This window comes from Schistocerca gregaria, chromosome 1, assembly GCF_023897955.1.
Source record: "Schistocerca gregaria isolate iqSchGreg1 chromosome 1, iqSchGreg1.2, whole genome shotgun sequence".
Classification (NCBI taxonomy): Eukaryota; Metazoa; Arthropoda; class Insecta; order Orthoptera; family Acrididae; genus Schistocerca; species Schistocerca gregaria.
In genome coordinates, this window is record NC_064920.1 from 627201690 (window position 1) to 627221746 (window position 20057).

Sequence of the window (20057 nt, forward strand, 5' to 3'; positions counted from 1 at the left end):
GTGCACGCGTGTTCAGATTGTGAGGAGATGGCTGCGAGAGCTACAAAGTTCGTTGCCCACCGAACGTGGAAACTGAAGTTGAGTGACCAGTTGACCTGTTATGAAACCTCACCTGCTGTGACATCTCTTTGTTCATTGCTGGTTGTTGCTTCCTGTATGGTCTTTAACTATTAAATGGGTTGTTACTTATCAGTGAAGTACACCAGCGGCATTTTCTGCCTTTTGGCCGTTAACACCCCCGTTACCTGCCCTAGTCATTAGCATAGTTTCCCGGCAGTGTGTTTTTCCTCACTGTGGTGATGCTGTCTGTCACGGCATGTAGTTCGACAGCTTTTTAGTTGTTTGTTCTAAATTTTTGAGTGGTTATTGTGCCTTAGCTGTTTTTAGACGCCAATTTTGAAGACGTAGTGGTATCTTCGTCCTCGGCTGATAGTTTCCGTTGTCGTGCTGTTGGTCAGGCAGAAGGGAATTGATTAGGTTGTTGGTCGGTCCTTCAGCTGTCTCTGGTCAGGTTGACATCCGATTATTTAACCTTACTCTTGGCTGCCTGTCTCACATCAGCTTATGTTAGAGCTACGTCCTCAGGCCGACCCTTGGAACACTTCTGAGCACCATTGTTCTGTTGGTTTTAGACTGTGATTTTCATTTTAGTCTGAAGTACTGTGCGAGGCCTTCAGCCATCTATTAATGTAGTTTGTTTTAATTTAAAAAAAGGCCTTCTGATGACTTAAATTAAAATTTGAAAATCGATTTGTTTTAAAACTAAAATTTGATAGTTTCTTCTATCTGAAATTCTTGTTATCCAGGCCTTAAGCCCTGAGTTGTTCAATGCCCAGTGTGTGGTTTTCATCCGAGCTTTTAAGTGAAATATTTTTAAGATAATGCCTTCAGCCGTCTTAAATTAAAATTTGAAGATTTATTTGTTTAAAACGAATTATTTAAAAATTTGCCCTATATGAAATTCTTGTTATCCAGGCCCTAAGTCCTGAGTTGTTCAATGTCTTGTGTGTGGCCTTCAGCCGAGTATTTACGTGAAATATTTTTGAAGTAAGGCCTTCAGCTGCCTGTATTCTTTAAAGCAATTTTTTTATAAATTGTGTGCAGGTCTTCAGCCGTTCTTGTTTTTGGTGTGGTTTTGGGTCTTCAACCCAGGAGATATCTCAAGTTTTCTTAACTATTCCTTCAGCCAAATTGTTCCATTTTGATCCTTTTAAGGCCAGGTATTATCAGGTGATTCTTAGGAAAATATAACTTTGTGTACTTTGTGCAACTGACAGTAACGGATTATGGCCCCCTCCACAACCATAACCTGATCCGTTCTATCCTGCGAAACCAGATTTCACGATTCACAACAATTTTAAAACAGAATTGGCCAGTTGGGTAGTTGTTGATCTAGTAGACTGTGACAACAACTTTTAAACAAAGTTTTAGCAACCGAAAGCGTGGACCAAAGACTAAGACTTGCCCACACGACGGATATTGTGTTCTACAGACCATAAGGAACGAAGTAAGATTAGGATCAAACTATCTCGTCAAATGTCTATGTTACAATTCTTTCGTCGGACTTTTGATAATAAACTACAAAATTTTAACATCCTTATACTAACACATGAGAAACCACATTCAAACAACCACAGTTTGTAGTACGTGTTTCGACATTTAGCTCTTCACTGCATTACTCACAAACTTATAATTTCAGTTCACAAAGACTCGTTAATCAGTCTCTGGAGTAGCAGTTTTTCTATCCCTTTTTAGGGAAACTATTACTCTAAGAATATTTTTTTTTTTTTACAAATTATACCGACGTACTACAATTCTGCGTGGCTATTAAAACTCGAACGGCATAACGTTCGTTACAAAGTGCTAATACAAGCCTAATTTCACAATATATTTTTACAGAAGATTATTTATCATATAATTATGGAGAAAAGTCTACATAATGGTGAACCGCATTTTTACTGGGTTTAGCCTATAATGACGCAGTGGAGCGGTTAGGCGAACATGGTCAGGACCACATTGCTAAATTAGATTGACATAGCTTGATTTAAAGGTTATAAATTATTGATTAGCTAGTGCACGATGTCAAGATAAGTCTCGAATATATCAACATTTAAATAGGTTGTTTAACTAATGTAGGCACAAACGAAAGGGGCGAGTAGAGCACAATGAAACAAACAAGTAATTCTATCAGACACAGGTCTGAAAACCAGTAGTTTTCCCGATACGACATATTATGAGTGCATGAACATATGAACGCCTTATAACAGAGTCGCCTATCATACAAAATGCATACATGCACTTAGGACAAACACATTACAACAAGTGGTGCACATGGCCACATGTGAAGGGAGACTTCAGTACGTATCATCGATGGCAGTACACATTCAAAAATCGCAGGCGGGTTTCGCATCCACATTGCATTCCGAGAAGTCATAGACACTATCAGTAGAGCTGTCATACCTCAAAGATATTAAATACACCCACGAAAAAAGAAAAAAATCGAATGAATTCAAGTCGGGGGCCTGGAAGACCATGGGTTAGCGAGCATACCAATGTTGCCGAACCCTGTTTACCAGGACTTACGTATCTCAAATGATGAAAAAATGGAGAGAGGACAGCTTATCATTCGCAACTGACGCCTGACTTAAGGTGTTTCGAAATAAACGTAGCCTTAGACATGAATAGTGACCTATGTACATTAGAATTATTTGCTTGTTCATTGTACTTTTCTTGCACCTGTCGTTTGTAGTTGTAGTTGTCAGACAATGTGTATAGTGAAATTTCTACCTGTAAAACTAAAAATTCGAAAAACAGCGAGTATGAGGCACTTTCAGCTGTGATGCGATGCCTCGGGCGAGATTGCGTACAGCGGAAGGTCAGAAACTTCGTGGCAGATTAAAATTGTGTGCCGGACCGAGACTCGAACTCGGGACCTTTGCCTTTCACGGTCAAGTGCTCTACCATCTGAGCTACCCAAGCACGACTCACGCCCCGTCCTCTAGCTTCACTTCTGCCAGTATCTCGTCTCCTACCTCCAAACTTTACAGAAGCTCTCCTGCGAACCAGCAGAACTAGCACTCCTTAAAGAAAAGATATTGCGGAGACATGGTCTACCCACAGCCTGGGGGATGCTGCCAGAATGAGATTTTCACTCTGCAGCGGAGTGTGCGCTGATATGAAACTTCCTGGCACATTAAAATTGTGTGCCGGACCGAGACTCGAACTCGCGACCTTTGGCTTTCGCGGGCAAGGTTCGCAGGAGAACTTCTGTAAAATTTGGAAGGTAGGAGACGAGATACTGGCAGAAGTAAAGCTGTGAGGACGGGGCGAGAGTCGTGCTTGGGTAGCTCAGTTGGTAGAGCACTTGCCCGCGAAAGGCAAAGGTCCCGAATTCCAGTCTCGGTCTGGCACACAGTTTTAATCTGCCAGAAAGTTTCATATCAGCGCACACTCCGCTGCAGAGTGAAAATCTCATTCCAGCGGAAGGTCAGTGTGCAAGCGTTACCTGGGTGAGGCAGCTGTCCCGGAAGAAGTGCTCCGAGGAGCAGCAGCGGCTGGAGTCGAGCACTGCAGACACGCGCGACGAACAGACGGCGCTGGCGCCGCACCCCATGCCATAACCCAGCCACGGTGCTGCGCTCCCGTTCCCGCCGCGGAACTACCTCTCCTCCTGTTCACAAAAGTAAAACAGGGAAACGCGTCGGGTGACCAGCAATTCACTCACGTAACATTGTTTTAAGATTTATTAGACGACGATGTGAACTGGCCAGATAACATCCGTTAGAATTAATAATCATTGGCGTAAGTGTATTTGAGCAGTTGAGAAATTCCAACATCACAATTTAAGGATTCATTAGTCGCTCTGATTGACTTTTCTGTACAACCTTTATGTTTCACCGATCTATAATTTGTCTCGTCCCAGGTGACTCAGTCCCGCACTGTCGTCTCCACTGTACCTACAGAGCTTCAAGCATTGAAAGACGAAGCCATCGCCAAAATGTTTGTCCAACATTGCACAGCCCTCATATCACTCTTGAAATCGGTGATACTAGCGGAAAACATTACTGATTCAGCTGCCTGCTCAACCTGTGGAACTCCCTGGCTGGCCGCTGTCACAGTGTTCTATGCCGATCGTCAGACACAGAACTTTTCGATAAATTCACACAGGTTCCATTCAAAGTGTTCTTTGCCCCCCTTCTTCGCGCGGCGTGCTGCTGGAGGATTTTTACTGTATTCTTGATGGACGCCAAGAAGCGAAACTCAAGGTGTGGAGACAGCTCATTCCTGTCAGGGTCTACACAGCCCTACACAGCCATCCAGTTGCCTCCAAAAAGGCGGCATACAGGTGTGCCCCGTTCTCCTTGGGATACCTACGAGCCACAATTTCTGGGTGGCGGTCATTAGCTGGCGCAGCTGATCGCGAACGATCACTACGACTCAGGTCTTCAGTGTCTTGTGCTCCACGATAGTGGCTGAATTCGCTGTGGTATACGCCGATCCAGGTGCTGCAGTCTAAGCACTGTAGAGTGCACACAGGCCGCATTCTCCCGTTCACCAATGGCAGTGCGCTCTACTGAGCTCCACCGAAAACGCGGGTTTATTTTTAACCCCGTTATGCTGGTACGTGCACCTCAGTAGCTGAGTGCTCGGCGAGACTGGATGCCAATCGGAGGATCTGGGTTCGCTCGATTCCCGGAACTGCCACCGTTGGATAAGCTGCTGCAGCAGCAAGTCGTGTACTCCTAGCTCACTCATTTGTTACATAGTTTAATTCTTAATTTCTTTGTTTGTTTTTGGTACTTGCATTGTTTAATTCATAAATTTCGGGCGTATTATAGTACTTGAGAGTTGTAACATCGCGTTTTTAGTACCTGAATAGTGTACAATCGCATAGTCTCCTTCCGCCGCCAAGCAGTGTGTCATCAGTGAGCAAGTGGCAGCATTACGGCATTTACTAGGCACTCTTGTATTTTAATAACCGTTTCAATTTTGCGTCGAATTGTTTGTGCTCTCTGTAGATTAATACAGACGTTCTTTGCACGACAGTTTTTAGCATGGATAGGCACTGCAACTGCTGTGTTCGGATGCAGGCTGAGCTGGCATCCCTTCGTTCGCAGCTTCAGGCAGTGTTGGCTTCGGTCACACAGCTTGAGGCTGTTGCCAGTGGGCATCACTGTGGGGGTCCGGATGGGGTTTTGTCGGGGACGGGCAGCTCGTCCCACGCATCCCCCGATCGGACTACGACTGTGGCTACCCGGGATACTGCCCACATTGAGGCTGATCCCTCACCTGTGGTAGAGTGGGGGGTCGTCTCGAGGTGTGGCAGGGGGTGAAAGACATTCCGGAGTGCTGAACGGAAAGCCTCTCCAGTTTGTCTGACGAACTGGTTTCAAGCTCTGTCTCCGGCTGATACTGATGTTCGGCCGGAGATGTCTGCTTGTCCTGTTCCAGAGGTTGCCCCTCAGTCTGCAAGATCCGGGCAGTCGCAGAGGGTGGGCTTACTGGTAGTTGGGAGCTCCAATGTCAGGCGCGTAATGGGGCCCCTTAGGGATATGGCAGCAAGAGAGGGGAAGAAAATCAATGTGCACTCCGTGTGCATACCGGGGGGAGTCATTCCAGATGTGGAAAGGGTCCTTCAGGTTGCCATGAAGGGTACAGGGTGTACCCATCTGCAGGTGGTCGCTCATGTCAGCACCAATGATGTGTGTCGCTATGGATCGGAGGAAATCCTCTCTGGCTTCCAGCGGCTATTTGATTTGGTGAAGACTGCCAGTCTCGCTAGCGGGATGAAAGCAGAGCTCACCATCTACAGCATCGTCTATAGGACTGACTGCGGACCTTTGGTACAGAGCCGAGTGGAGGGTCTGAATCAGAGGCTGAGACGGTTCTGCGACCGTGTGGGCTGCAGATTCCTCGACTTGCGCCATAGGGTGCTGGGGTTTCGGGTTCCGCTGGATAGGTCAAGAGTCCACTACACGCAGCAGCGGCTACACGGGTAGCAGCGGCTGTGTGGCGTGGACTGGGCGGTTTTTTAGGTTAGATGGCCTCGGGCAAGTACAGAAAGGGCAACAACTTCAAAGGGTGCGGGGCAAAGTCTGGACAGGCGGGGACCAAGCAGCAATCGGTATTGTAATTGTAAACTGTCGAAGCTGCATTGGTGAAGTACCGGAACTTCAAGCGCTGATAGAAAGCACCGAAGCTGAAATCGTAATAGGTACAGAAAGCTGGCTGAAGCCAGAGATAAATTCTGCCGAAATTTTTACAAAGGTACAGAAGGTGTTTAGAAAGGATAGATTGCATGTAACCGGTGGTGGAGTGTTCGTCGCTGTTAGTAGTAGTTTATCCTGTAGTGAAGTAGAAGTGGATAGTTCCTGTGAATTATTATGGGTGGAGGTTACACTCAACAACCAAACTAGGTTAATAATTGGCTCCTTTTACCGACCTCCCGACTCAGCAGCATTAGTGGCAGAACAGGTGCGAGAAAATTTGGAATACATTTCACATAAATTTTCTCAGCATATTATAGTCTTAGGTGGAGATTTCAATTTACCAGATATAGACTGGGAAACTCAGATGTTTAGGACGGGTGGCAGGGACAGAGCATCGAGGGACATTATACTGAGTGTACTATCCGAAAATTACCTCGAGCAATTAAACAGAGAACTGCATCGCCAAGTGTTCACTACGTTACATAACCTGGCACATCCTGGTGCTAAGGCTACTACATGCCTGGTTCCGGAACGCTTTGTGTGGCCAGGTGTGAAGAGGGATTGTGGTACATGGGCTCGTGCTTGTTTACAGTGCCAGCACAGCAAAGTTGGGAGGCACACACAACCCAGTCTAGGTAAATTCGACATCCCGAAAAGCCGCTTCCGACATGTACATGTGGACCTCGTAGGACCGTTACCCATGTCTGATGGTTTCAGGTATATGTTGTCCGCCATTGACCGCGTTAGACGTTGAGTGGAGGCAATACCCCTGCAGGACATCACAGCGGATTCCGTAGCAAGCGCATTGGTATCCTCATGGATAGCTCGATTTGGCTGCCCTACATCCATCACCACCGACCAGGGATGACAGTTTGAATCCCTGCTGTTTAACAAACTCTGCGTCCTCTGTGAGGTGGATAGATTCCACTCTACGGCTTACCACCCTCAGAGCAATGGACTGGTTGAGCAGTGGCACAGGACTCTTAACTTTTCGACTCTGTACGTACAGAACAGGGAATCAGTGATCATAAGGCCGTTGCAGCATCCCTGAATGTGGAAGTTAATAGGAATATAAAAAAAGGAGGAAGGTTTATCTGTTTAGCAAGAGTAATAGAAGGCAGATTTCAGACTACCTAACAGATCAAAACGAAAATTTCTGTTCCGACACTGACAATGTTGAGTGTTTATGGAAAAAGTTTAAGGAAATTGTAAAATGCGTTTTAGACAGGTACGTGCCGAGTAAAACTGTGAGGGACGGGAAAAACCCACCGTGGTTCAACAACAAAGTTAGGAAACTACTGCGAAATCAAAGAGAGCTTCACTCCAAGTTTAAACGCAGCCAAAACCTCTCAGACAAACAGAACCTAAACGATGTCAAAGTTAGCGTAAGGAGGGCTATGCGTGAAGCGTTCAGTAAATTCGAAAGTAAAATTCTATGTACCGACTTGACAGAAAATCCTAGGAAGTTCTGGTCTTACGTTAAATCAGTAAGTGGCTCGAAACAGCATATCCAGACACTCCGGGATGATGATGGCTTTGAAACAGAGGATGACACATGTAAAGCTGAAATACTAAACACCTTTTTCCAAAGCTGTTTCAGAGAGGAATACCGCACTGCAGTTCCTTCTCTAAATCTTCACACAAATGAAAAAATGGCTGACATCGAAATAAGTGTCCAAGGAATAGAAAAGCAACTGAAATCACTCAACAGAGGAAAGTCCATTGGACCTGACGGAATACCAATTCGATTCTACACAGAGTACGCCAAACAACTTGCCCCCTTCTAACAGCCGTGTACCGCAAGTCTCTAGAGGAACGGAAGGTTCCAAATGATTGGAAAAGAGCACAGGTAGTCCCAGTCTTCAAAAACGGTCGTCGAACAGATGCGCAAAACTATAGACCTATATCCCTGACGTCGATCTGTTGTAGAATTTTAGAACATGTTTTTTGCTCGCGTATCATGTCGTTTTTGGAAACCCAGAATCTACTCTGTAGGAATCAACATGGATTCCGGAAACAGCGATCGTGTGAGACACAACTCGCTTTATTTGTTCATGAGACCCAGAAATTATTATATACAGGCTCCCAGATAGATCCTATTTTCCCAGACTTCCGGAAGGCGTTCGATACAGTTCCGCACTGTCGCCTGATAAACAAAGTAAGAGCCTAGGGAATATCAGACCAGCTGTGTGGCTGGATTGAACAGTTTTTAGCAAACAGAACACAGCATGTTGTTATCAATGGAGAGACGTCTACAGACGTTAAAGTAACCTCTGGCGTGCCACAGGGGAGTGTTATGGGACCATTATGACCTAGTAGATAGTGTCGGAAGTTCCATGCAGCTTTTCGCGGATGATGCTGTAGTATACAGAGAAGTTGCAGCATTTGAAAATTGTAGCGAAATGCAGGAAGATCTGCAGCGGATAGGCACTTGGTGTAGGGAGTGGCAACTGACCCTTAACATAGACAAATGTAATGTATTGCGAATACATAGAAAGAAGGATCCTTTATTGTATGATTATATGATAGCGCAACAAACACTGGTAGCAGTTACTTCCGTTAAATATCTGGGAGTATGCGTGCGGAATGATTTGAAATGGAATGATCATATAAAATTAATTGTTGGTAAGGCGGGTACCAGGTTGAGATTCATTGGGAGAGTCCTTAGAAAATATAGTCCATCAACAAAGGAGGCGGCTTACAAAAGACTCGTTCGACCTATACTTGTGTATTGCTCATCAGTGTGGGATCCGTACCAGATCGGGTTGACGGAGGAGATAGAGAAGATCCAAAGAAGAGCGGCGCGTTTCGTCACAGGGTTATTTGGTAACCGTGATAGCGTTACGGAGATGTTTAGCAAACACGGAGGCATTCAGACAGTCGTTCTTCCCGCTTACCATACGCGACTGGAACAGAAAAGAAAGGTAATGACAGTGGCACGTAAAGTGCCCTCCGCCACACACCGTTGGGTGGCTTGCGGAGTATGAATGTAGATGTAAATGTAGATGTAGATTTACTGAGGTTGGGAAGTCTGGGCCGAGGTCCATTCAACTTCGTGATCAAAACTGAGGAGCCACTTCAATTAGGAATAGCTTCTCCAAGTTCTGCAGAGCCGACAACGGCCGGGAGAGGTGTATGCTAAACTCATGTCCCTCCGTATCACATCCAAGTGACGCTATTGGCGGAGGATGACATGGCGGTCGGTATGTTCCGATTGGCCTCTCTGAGGTCAGAACTACGCAACAGATAGTTACAAACGTGGTTGCACGTAGTGATTTCCTGTGGTTAAAATGGTTTTTGAGGCAGAGCTATACACGAAAAAAAAGCGCAGATATTCTAAATCAGGAGGATGCCGCTAGAGGAAATGGTAGGACTGGGTTGAGCCGTGATTGGTTGTTCTTGCTCCTTCCTAAAATAATTTTTAATTTATTTCAACAAGTTCTGAATATTTACTTCCTCAGATAAAGTAGCACAATTTAGAGATCTAAATGATAATTACTTTTTCCAAACCAAAACTATTACAGTAAGGGCAAACAAATCAACTTTGTAGCTACTCAACAAGAAGAGCTTACTCAACACAAAAATGCGCACGTAACAGTATGAAATTCCACTATAGTGAAAAAACATGAAGTATCGCTGCTGCTTCATAACAAAAAATTGGTTTAAAATATATACGTATTAAAAGTTACAGACAAGACTATTACGCAAGGAGCAAATTCTACTTCAAATCTTTAAGAGAATTCTTATGATCAAAATACAATCCAAATAAGCATTACCTGAAACATGACAGTTAAATAAGGGGCGAGTTGGTTGCATAGAACATATCGAAAAATCAAATCCAGTGGCCAAAAGAATATCCATCTGAAAAATTTAGGGAATCGAGAAGCCACAAATATGAAGCACAGCTAGGAGGCACATACTGGTTTTTCAGTGTGTGCGTATCAGGCTGAATTTACTTACAAGGGAAACTCCCCAGCGCACCCTCCCCAAATTGAGTGAGGAAATGGCCCAATGGATAGTCCATCAAAAGCTGAACACAGATGAAGCAAAAAACCATAAGAAGGTGTACTGAACTGTGAAAAAGATGCAAAACAGAATCAGTGACCGGTGAAAGCTCAAGATGTGCAACATCGAGCGTACAGGAAGAGCCACCGCGTCCTGCTTATGAGGACACGGTGTTGGACCGCCAACCGGGAGATCCATGTTGAAATCTCCCTCGTGCCTAATGATTTTTTTCACAAAATTACGAACCTTCCGTTCAGTCATTGGCGTGTCTGTTCTCTTTCTGTAGTCGTGGCAATTGTCGCACTACACATTAGTTACAGAATATGAGTCATCTCGTAACATTATATCACCGTCGCAAGAAAATGTGATGAACAGTGAGAGCAAGCGAGACGCCGCATGGACTTCTTACAGAAATGAAAGCAACAAATAAACGGGTGTGAACTGTGCTACAACAAAGAAATTCAAGAGTCAAAACTTCCGAAACGGAATGCAAGAGTCATAACATGTGGCACTAGCGTAGAACAAACAGGAAGTACCTACGTGTGGAGGTCCCTTCCTTATAGCTCGTTGTTGCAAACGGACGTTACACCACGACACAGGCACAAATTTGAATACAGCGAATAGACATGTCAACGACTGAACGGAAAGTTCAACTGTGTGAAATTATATGGGTCACGAGGAAGCTTGGATCACGAATCTCCCCCTTTGCAGTCCAACACCAGGACCACATAACCACAGCGCCATGGCTGTATAAATTCGCTCGATGTTGCACCTCTTGGGCTTGGACCGTTCGCTGTTTCAATTTTGCTTTTTTCACGGTTCAGTACACCTTCTTCGTGTTTGCATGGCTGATTCGCGTTCAGTTTCTGACGATATATCCACTGGGCCATCTTACCACTTTTGTGAGGGGGTGCGGCCGGCCAGAATTGCCGAGCGGTTCTAGGCGCTGCACTCTGGAACGGCGCGACTGCTACGGTCGAAGGTTCGAATCCTGCCTCGGGCATGGATGTGTGTGATGTCCTTAGGTTAGTTAGATTTAAGTAGTTCTAAGTTATAGGGGACTGATGATCTCAGAAGTTAGGTCCCATAGTGCTCAGAACCATTTGAGGGGGTGCGACGGGGAGTTTGCCTTGTCAGTACATACAGCAACGCACACCACTTAATAACATCTGCAGACCTGCAGCAGAAGAGATGAGCCCTGCCTAATAACACACCCAGGCTATTGCGCTGTCTCCAGGACCTGCTTCGGTAACAGTCAGCCAGATAACCCTGAAGCAAACTTCGCTCAGTCTCGCCGTATCGAAAGTCTCCGACCAACACCCTCTTCCTTGTTGTTACCGTCCGCACAATGGTGCAGGTTTTAACGTGTGGCGACTGCGTGACGTCTTGTGACGGGACAAGGATTGTGCAAAACGTTTTATGAATACTTTAGTTCAGGCGATGAATCAGAAACATAGATAGTTAATACAGCAAATAGTATCTTTCTGGAATTATAGCTGCGTGGACGTAGTGCAGACAATTCAAGGTATGAAGAAAAGAAAGCGTCAATAGAAAAGTGAATGGAGGGAAAGTAATACAAAAGGAAAACTGGAATAATTCTATAACTGTTATTGGTTTCGCAAATACTGACACACTTACCAGTCACGTCTAGGAAGTGTAAAAAAATCTCAAAAAGAAAAAACACTGCATTTTAAACAAAGAACGACCTACCTTTAGAATTGCATACAACACCATGAACCAAGGCAACCGTAGGAGAAACTACGGCGTGGTGCAATGAGTATGAATTACCTTGTGTCTGGGATTCATAAAAACTGTACAGGCAGCTTAAAGCAACAAGGAATTATTGGATATTGATTAATATACTGAATAAAACATGCATCAATGCTACACATTCTATTAGCCTTCATCGGAATAGTGAGAAATTTAGAACAGAAGCAGAAGTCAAGAGGGGAAATACCATTTTGCCAAAACTAATCTCAGCACCCGTACCGAAAGTTTTCCGATCCTTAAGCTTGAAAAATGTAAAGGGAATTCGTGTTCATGGCTCATGCCTAAACCAACATTTTTTTAAGTGCAGATAGACTTCAAAAACTTGTGGAGGAACCTAATAGAGTAAGTTTGATAGTGTTGCAGCGTAACGAAAAGCTTCTGCACGACGATCAAAAACGGAAGAGCAGGAAGAGCAGGGAGGGCTGTGAGACGACGTCAGCCAATAGCACGCTGACGAACCCCTCTCCAGGATGATATCAAGACAGGAGCGGCCTCTACACGAAGAGGACATAAGCGCCGCGCCGCTTAGGCGAAGCGGCGTGGAAGACAAACAGTCATACAAACGCTACAGAAGTGACTTATGAATTGTATACAGGGTGGTCCATTAACAGTGACCGAGCCAAATATCTCACGAGAAAGCATCAAACGAAAACACTACAAAGAATGAAACTCGTCTAGTTTAAGGGGGAAACCAGATGGCGCTATGGTTGGCCTGCTAGATGGCGCTGCTATAGGTCAAACGGATATCAACTGCGTTTTTTAAAGTAGAAACCCCATTTTTATTACATATTCGTGTAGTACGTAAAGAAATATGAATGTTTTAGTTGGATCACTTTTTTCGCTTTGTTATAGAAGGCGCCATAATAGTCACAAACGAATAAGTACGTGGTATCATGTAACATTCCGCCAGTGCGGACGGTATTAGCTTCGTCATACATTACCCGCGTTAAAATGGACCGTTTACCAATTGCGGAAAAGGTCGATATCGTGCTGATATATAGCTATTGTGATCAAAATTCCCACCGGGCGTGTGCTATGTATGCTGCTCGGTAACTCGGACGACATCATCCAAGTGTCCGGGCCGTCCGCCGGATAGTTACGTTATTCAACGAAACAGGAGGTGTTCAGCCAGATATGAAACGTCAACCACAAAAAATGGTTCAAATGGCTCTGAGCATTATGGGACTCAACTGCAGTGGTCATCAGTCCCCTAGAACTTAGAACTACTTAAACCTAACTAACCTAATGACAACACACACATGCATGCCCGAGGCAGGATTCGAACCTGCGACCGTAGCAGTCGCACGGTTCCGGACTGCGCGCCTAGAACCGCGAGACCACCGCGGTCGGCGACACACTTTTGTGACTACGCAAAGTTAAGTATTGTGAATTTAACTTACTGTAATAAACTGCATTAATGCGATTTGCTCGAATTGTCTAGCGATCCGAGAAGACGGCTTCCTGGGCGCCCTATATGAGACCAGTAGGCAAGACACAATAGATAGTGTTTCACAAAAGCGGTTATAAGGTTAGAAAAAAGTATAATCAACCGATCTGAAAGAAACTGTTGTACCGTGAACTTATAAAATTCATGGAATGCGGCGCTTGCGTCGCTGCTGGCGCCGCTCCGAGCCTGGATGGGTGCAGCACGATATGGGGTCTGGGAGTCTTGGGATGACCAGCTCCGAATCTGGAGTCTTGGGCTGACTAACACTCAAGCCGGACTCTTCGGTTCACTAATGGACGGCCCACAAAGCGCAGTAGCGCCTTGCACTACGAGCGACAGTGAGCGCTGGACTTCATTCCGGTGGCGGAAAGGGGCGGCCGCCTGAAGTTGACTTGCGGGCAGCAGGCGCTCTTCCTGATTCCGTGCATATCGTAAATATGGCCATCCGTGCGATCTGATGGTCGCCCTCGGAGCAGCTGGAGACGGTGGACGAATGCCAAATGTTGGTGGAGGACCGTGAACAGAAAGTCTTCTCCAAGATGGTACACCAAGGAGCTATCTACGAGTCCTGCGGAACTAGGCGTGCAGATGTTTTCTGTAAAAGCAAGAGCCATATTGATTTATTAAAAATGGTTCAAATGGCTCTGAGCACTATGGGACTTAACATCTGCGGTCATCAGTCCCCTAGAACTTAGAACTACTTTAACCTAACTAACCTAAGGACATCACACACATCCATGCCCGAGGCAGGATTCGAACCTGCGACCGTAGCAGTCGCGCGGTTCCGGACTGAGCGCCTAGAACCGCTAGACCACCGCGGCCGCCTATTTATTTATTATTTTCACGCTGTGGTCATGATTGATTCTGTATGTACCATTGTACAGAAGGTGAGCTTGTTAATATTATGCTGTGAACGTCATTAATTTTGTTTACACCATTTTACTGAAAGTCATATTGTTATCATATCCTGAAAGAGTGATCGATTTTGTACGTTGTGAAATTTGTGTAGATAGTCCCGTATATGGCTGACAGTAGCTTTGCTTCAGTGACAAGTTGGTGATGGGAATGGTTGTACATCCAAATTTAGATGAGTGCTAATGTAAGTTGCCTTAATTCGGTCAGATAGCTGTCTTCTAGTTTGTTGTCCTATGGTTAATTGCGGAAGCTAATTTTACCATCTTTTTTTTGCGTCTCGCTATTATTATCGTTCAACAAATTCAATCTTCTGGGTCGAAGTCTGTTTGAATTTGGTTTTAATTGTGTAAGAGGTATTTTACATTGCTAATCTCTACTCGAGCTCTACTTTCAAGAACCGTATTGGACTATAAAGTAAGTTCTGTTTGCCACCATTGCTCTGTTTTCAAGAAGAATGTTTTACGTATAATAATTTTTAAAATTCAGTCCACTCCTGCACAGCCCCCAACCGAAACCCACTCCATGCAAATCATCTTCTACACTTGTACAAGTTAACAAATACGTCAGAGAACTAGTTGAGTTTATGATGACTGAAGTAAACGGTTGGATGGACAGCGAAAGGAATAAACAGAAGCGTAATTACGCTCTTGAGTGCTTTTGGTAAAATGAAGAGAATTTTCACAACTTAGCTTTCAGTGCATCTGAAACAGAATGTTTATAGTTGGTATTTATTTGCAGTTTTAACTTAGAGCAGTGAACACAGACTTTCAGTGAGAAGACCACTCAAAATCCTAGTGTTGTCCACGGGTATTGGATAGATGGAGGTTGGGAATTACTACGAGACACTGGAAAACAATTCGAGGGATCGGGAAAAGGAATAGAGTGGGAAACGTAATTACGACTAACGGAAAGCATCGAATACCCTTCATCTGGTATATTCCTGCATCATGCATTCCAACAAGACTACGCCCCACTGTTTTTGGCTGAGTCGTGGAAGCCTTCCTCATAACAGAGCCGGTATTGCTTCTTCGCAGCTCTGTACATCTGGTACATCGCCCACCTATTGTAAACACGCTCGGTAACGTTGTTCGCCGTTTCAGACTCTGAAGTACTTCAGAAGTCACCGAAAAAGAATTACAAAGGGTGTACACGCCATCATTTTCAGGACACAAATGCGACGCGAGAGTGCTGTGCAAAGAAATTTAAAACCTCGGTAGGCAGTAACACACCGACCGACGGCATATGCAGAAAGACACACACTCACACATGACGGGATGCTCACCTGTCGAAATATCGGCGTACACCCACCTGCACTAGCGTAAGTAGTTTTATACGCCGGGAGAAACTCAAGTTTTCCAAACGTTTATCACGTTTCCAATGTTTTCACTTTGTGCTGTGTTTGCGATATTTCAAGAAAAATCGCTCTTCCTAGCCCCTGATGCTGAAATATTCTTTTCGAAATGTGACTGACACTTCCGGAAATGGTTCAAATGGCTCTGAGCACTATGGGACTTAACTTCTGAGGTCATCAGTCCCATAGAACTTAGAACTACTTAAACCTAACCAACTTAAGGACATCACACACACATCCATGCCCGAGGCAGGATTCGAACCTGCGACCGTAGCGGTCGCGCGGTTTCAGACTGCAGCGCCTAGAACCACTGGGCCACACCGGCGAGCGACACTTCCAAATTGAAGCGACTGGAAATCCGTGAAGCTGTATAGTATACAATATATAAATCCCTACAGACAGAAAAACGGAACAATATTTTTACTCACCCACACAACAGAGAGCTTTGCGTTTAGCCCATTACTCGGTGGACAAATAAAGGTATTTCAAAAGTTCAAAAGCCTACTTCCCTAAGATGAGCGATATCCGTGTCGACTGAACAGAAAGCAGTTCTACTTCAACGGCTTCTGACAGATTTGCAGACATACTATTTTCATGTATAGCAATGCTTTCCCTTTGTTCTGAAACGTTATTTCACTGATTTAACGATCTGCCCTGCAATTTTAAAATGGTTCTGAACACTATGGGACTTAACATCTGAGGTCATCAGCCCCCTAGAACTTAGAACTACTTAAACCTAACTAACCTAAGGACATCACACACATCCATGCCCGAGGCAGGATTCGAACCTGCGACCGTAGCAGGCACGCGGTTCCGGACTGAAGCGACTAGAACCGCTCAGCCACCGTAATTTTAAATTGTATATACATTTGATCTAAATAATAATAGTAAATTTGTCTTATTTCAGGATTTTAGAAAATAAATACCATCTTATAGAGGACTCGCGCATCTAGCACAAACAGGGGGAACAAAATCTGACAAATTTTTATATCTATATAAGACCGGGGTTTCACATTTTATAGCTAGTTCGACAACGCATGAACCTTTGTTCAGTGTACGCCGCCTTTAGGTATGAACAACATGTATTTCGCTTAAATTCAGTAGATTACTAATAAGCCTTGTTAAATATTGCAGTTATTTTTAGGTTTTAATAGAAATTTTCTTTTGTATTTCTATAGAATCTGAAAATGGTCATTGTATGGCCGAAACTTGTTGTGACTGTGTCATAAGAATGTGATTGCGTCTATAAATAAACAAAAAAATTTACAAAAAATGTTCAAATGCGTGTGAAATCTTATGGGCCTTAACTGCTAAGGTCATCAGTCGCTAAGCTTACACTGTACTTAACCTAAATGATCCTAAGGACAAATACACATACCCATGCCCGAGGGAGGAATCGAACCTCCGCAGGGACCAGCCGCACATTCCATGACTGCAGCGCCTTAGACCGCTCGACTAATCCCGCGCGGCAAATTTACAAAATAATCAATCACTCACTCCATTGACAAAATCTAGGTGGTTTCCAAAATACATGCAGGAGCGTGTAAGGTAAGTACTGAATTGGCTACTTGAAGTGTTGTGGTTTTTGATTGATTACTTTAGTAACAAACAGCATTCCTTAAAGAGTGAAAAATGTTCGTAAATATGTAAACAACGGTAAAAGTATGGGAAGATGAAGGACGTGTAGTGGTGCTGGCTGTCGCAGGACTAGCAGAGGCAGGTGCTTGTACGGTGTGCCCACGGGACTGACCTGTGTTGGTGCCTGTCCGGCTGGCAGTCGGTGTCCGTGCGCGGGTGTGGGGGACGCGGCTGGGGCAGCGGCGGGTGGCCGACTGGCGTGCCAGGGGCGGCCCAGCGGGCTGCTACGGGGGCAGCGGCCACTGCGCCGGCCCGGGCGCGCCATCAGGCCCGCCCTCCGCCCTCCCTGCTATCCGTCACTCGAGGCAGAGTAACGCCACGTCGTCTACATTCAAACTATACCAAAATGCCCAACAAACTATACGTTTTGAATAGTACACCAACATACATATTGACGAACATTACTTATTTATTATCTCATTTTTATTTGTTTTATTTACTGGTATTGACGTCTAATCTACTGACTGGCTGCTGTAACAGGTCGTTTTATATCCGTAAATACAGTTTTTTATTCACTGTGCGTCTATTCTAGGCTCAGCATATTATCATTCTACGTTATAATAGTACACTATAATTGAATCTCAGAATAACAGTGTGTGTTCGTATGTTAGTATGCTGTAACTAATTTATAGCACAATGAAGAACTACAGCGTCTGAGAAAGAGGGAGGGAATGTCGCAGCAGACAGCAGTGTACCCTTTAAAATGGAGTACTGCCACACGCTGCACTGTATCTAAGCTGCCAGCCAAAAAACTGGAGACACCACAAAACATGGTCGGATGTCACTGTAACTTTATACATGTGTACACCGTCAGTTGGAGTGTAAATGATTTGAGTTGTAATTTTTTGTGCCAGGTAGAATGGGCACCAGAGTGCGTAGGTGTTCTGTTTGTTTACTGTGTCACTAGGCCTGGTAGGGTACACAAAAGGCGTGAATAACACCAGACGTTGATTATTCCGCTGCTCGACTCGTTGCTCAAGCTGCACGAGAACGATCACGACGACAAGAAGATGAAGGTGAAGAAAGAGCAATGCTACCGCTAACAGAAGTTAGGACACGTCGACAAGTTCCGCAATGGTTCAAATGGTTCAAATGGCTCTGAGCACTATGGGACTTAATGTCTGAGGTCATGAGTCCCCTAGAACTAAGAACTACTCAAACCTAACTAATCTAAGGACACCACACACATCCATGCCCGAGGCAGGATTCGAACCTGCGAACCTGCGACCATAGCACCAGCGCGGTTCCGAACTGAAGCGCCGAGAACCGCTCGGCCAATCTGCAGTGGTACAGTCGCCTGTTTGAAGTGCGCGAAAATGCTTCATGCACACGTATGTGTGAAACCACGAAATGTCGCTGCCATGTGCGTCAATTGGCAGCCATTCTACGCACATCAAGAGGTGGAGCCGCGGAAGGAAGTGGCGAACGCCAAATTGCGTGTAGCTTCCGATGACGCATTGGCAGCTGTCAAAGTTGCCATGGAGGTGGAACGGGTGGCACTGAGAGCGAACATCGAAGACGTCCGCCGTCATTTGTAGCTGTGAAGTTAGAGCTGAGGGCGGCGGAAGCGGAAACGTCTGCCTCTGCCGTGGCTCAAAATGGTTCAAATGGCTCTGAGCACTATGGAACTTAACATCTGAGGTCATCAGTCCCATGGACTTAGAACTACTTAAACCTAACTAACCTAAGGACATCACACACATCCATGCCCGAGGCAGGATTCGAACCGGCGACCGTAGCAGCAGTGCGGTTCCGGACTGAGGCGCCCAGAACCGCTCGGCCACAGCGGCCGGCTCTGCCGTGGCGGGCGCAGCCACACAGTTGGACGCTCCCCCGGCCCCTGGAGAAAAGCAAGAGGCCGAGGAGGCGCCCATGGAGATAAAGACGTCTACTCACCTTTCCGAAGGGGATGTCACGCAGCAAACACAGGAAAGCGAAAAGACGCCCAGCACAACAGCCTCCTAGGGAGAGGCTGCATCCGTGGAGGAGCCAGACGTCTGCTCGCCACTCTCTGACAAGCACAGCGCACAGGCGGTGCTGAAGATTGCCGAATCCCTTCGTGTCGCATCTTACCCCCACCTTGATAATTCGTATCTCTTCACCCCTCCTAATAATCACAAACCTCCCCCTCCCCACAAATCACGATTTCCCTGGGTCACAAGGAATCTTGTACGACGTCGTCTCGAAGAAGGAATGCACCAACGCCCAGCCTGTATTCATTCCTAAGTACTGGATACATGCTATCGAAGTTTTGGACAGTGGATAAAGGAGGAAGACCAGTCGGAAAGAATGAAGGCAACCGCAGAAGAACGTTATATCCTACTATAGATGAACAAGAAGATGAGGAGGACGTAGAAGACCAAGTCTTATGATAATCGCTAGCCTGTTTCCGTTCACGTTATTATCCGTTTCAGTTAACCAGTAGGACATTTCATTAAAGAGAGGTCACCGTCTGCATCAACCGGTCAGAAAAAGAAATATCGGCATTTATTTACTCAAACTCCAAAAATCTAAGACCAAGGACAAAAGTCCACCAGTCAGCGCCAGATTGCGCCAGATGTTGATTGATCTGAGGAAACGGAGATGCCGCTTAATCGTCTGAGGCAGTGTAAGCAGCTCCTGACAGCGTCTGAAATGTGGCCTCTTTGTGGGGTCTTCATTTAGTCGCCTGGTCGAATCGTGTAATATCGAAATTTGTGGGCATTCGAGTATGACAGTGGCT

General features: G+C 45.3%; 1 protein-coding gene across 1 annotated transcript in view; it reads right to left on the bottom strand.

The window, feature by feature from the left end:
• Window positions 1–17600, bottom strand: part of LOC126365763 (calpain-12-like) — a 126083-nt gene extending 108483 nt beyond the window's left edge. The window contains exon 1 of the mRNA XM_050008312.1: window positions 17448–17600. Coding sequence (XP_049864269.1) covers window positions 17448–17600 — 153 coding nt within the window. The remainder of the gene's footprint in view (window positions 1–17447) is intronic.
• Between the last annotated feature and the right edge of the window lie 2457 nt (window positions 17601–20057).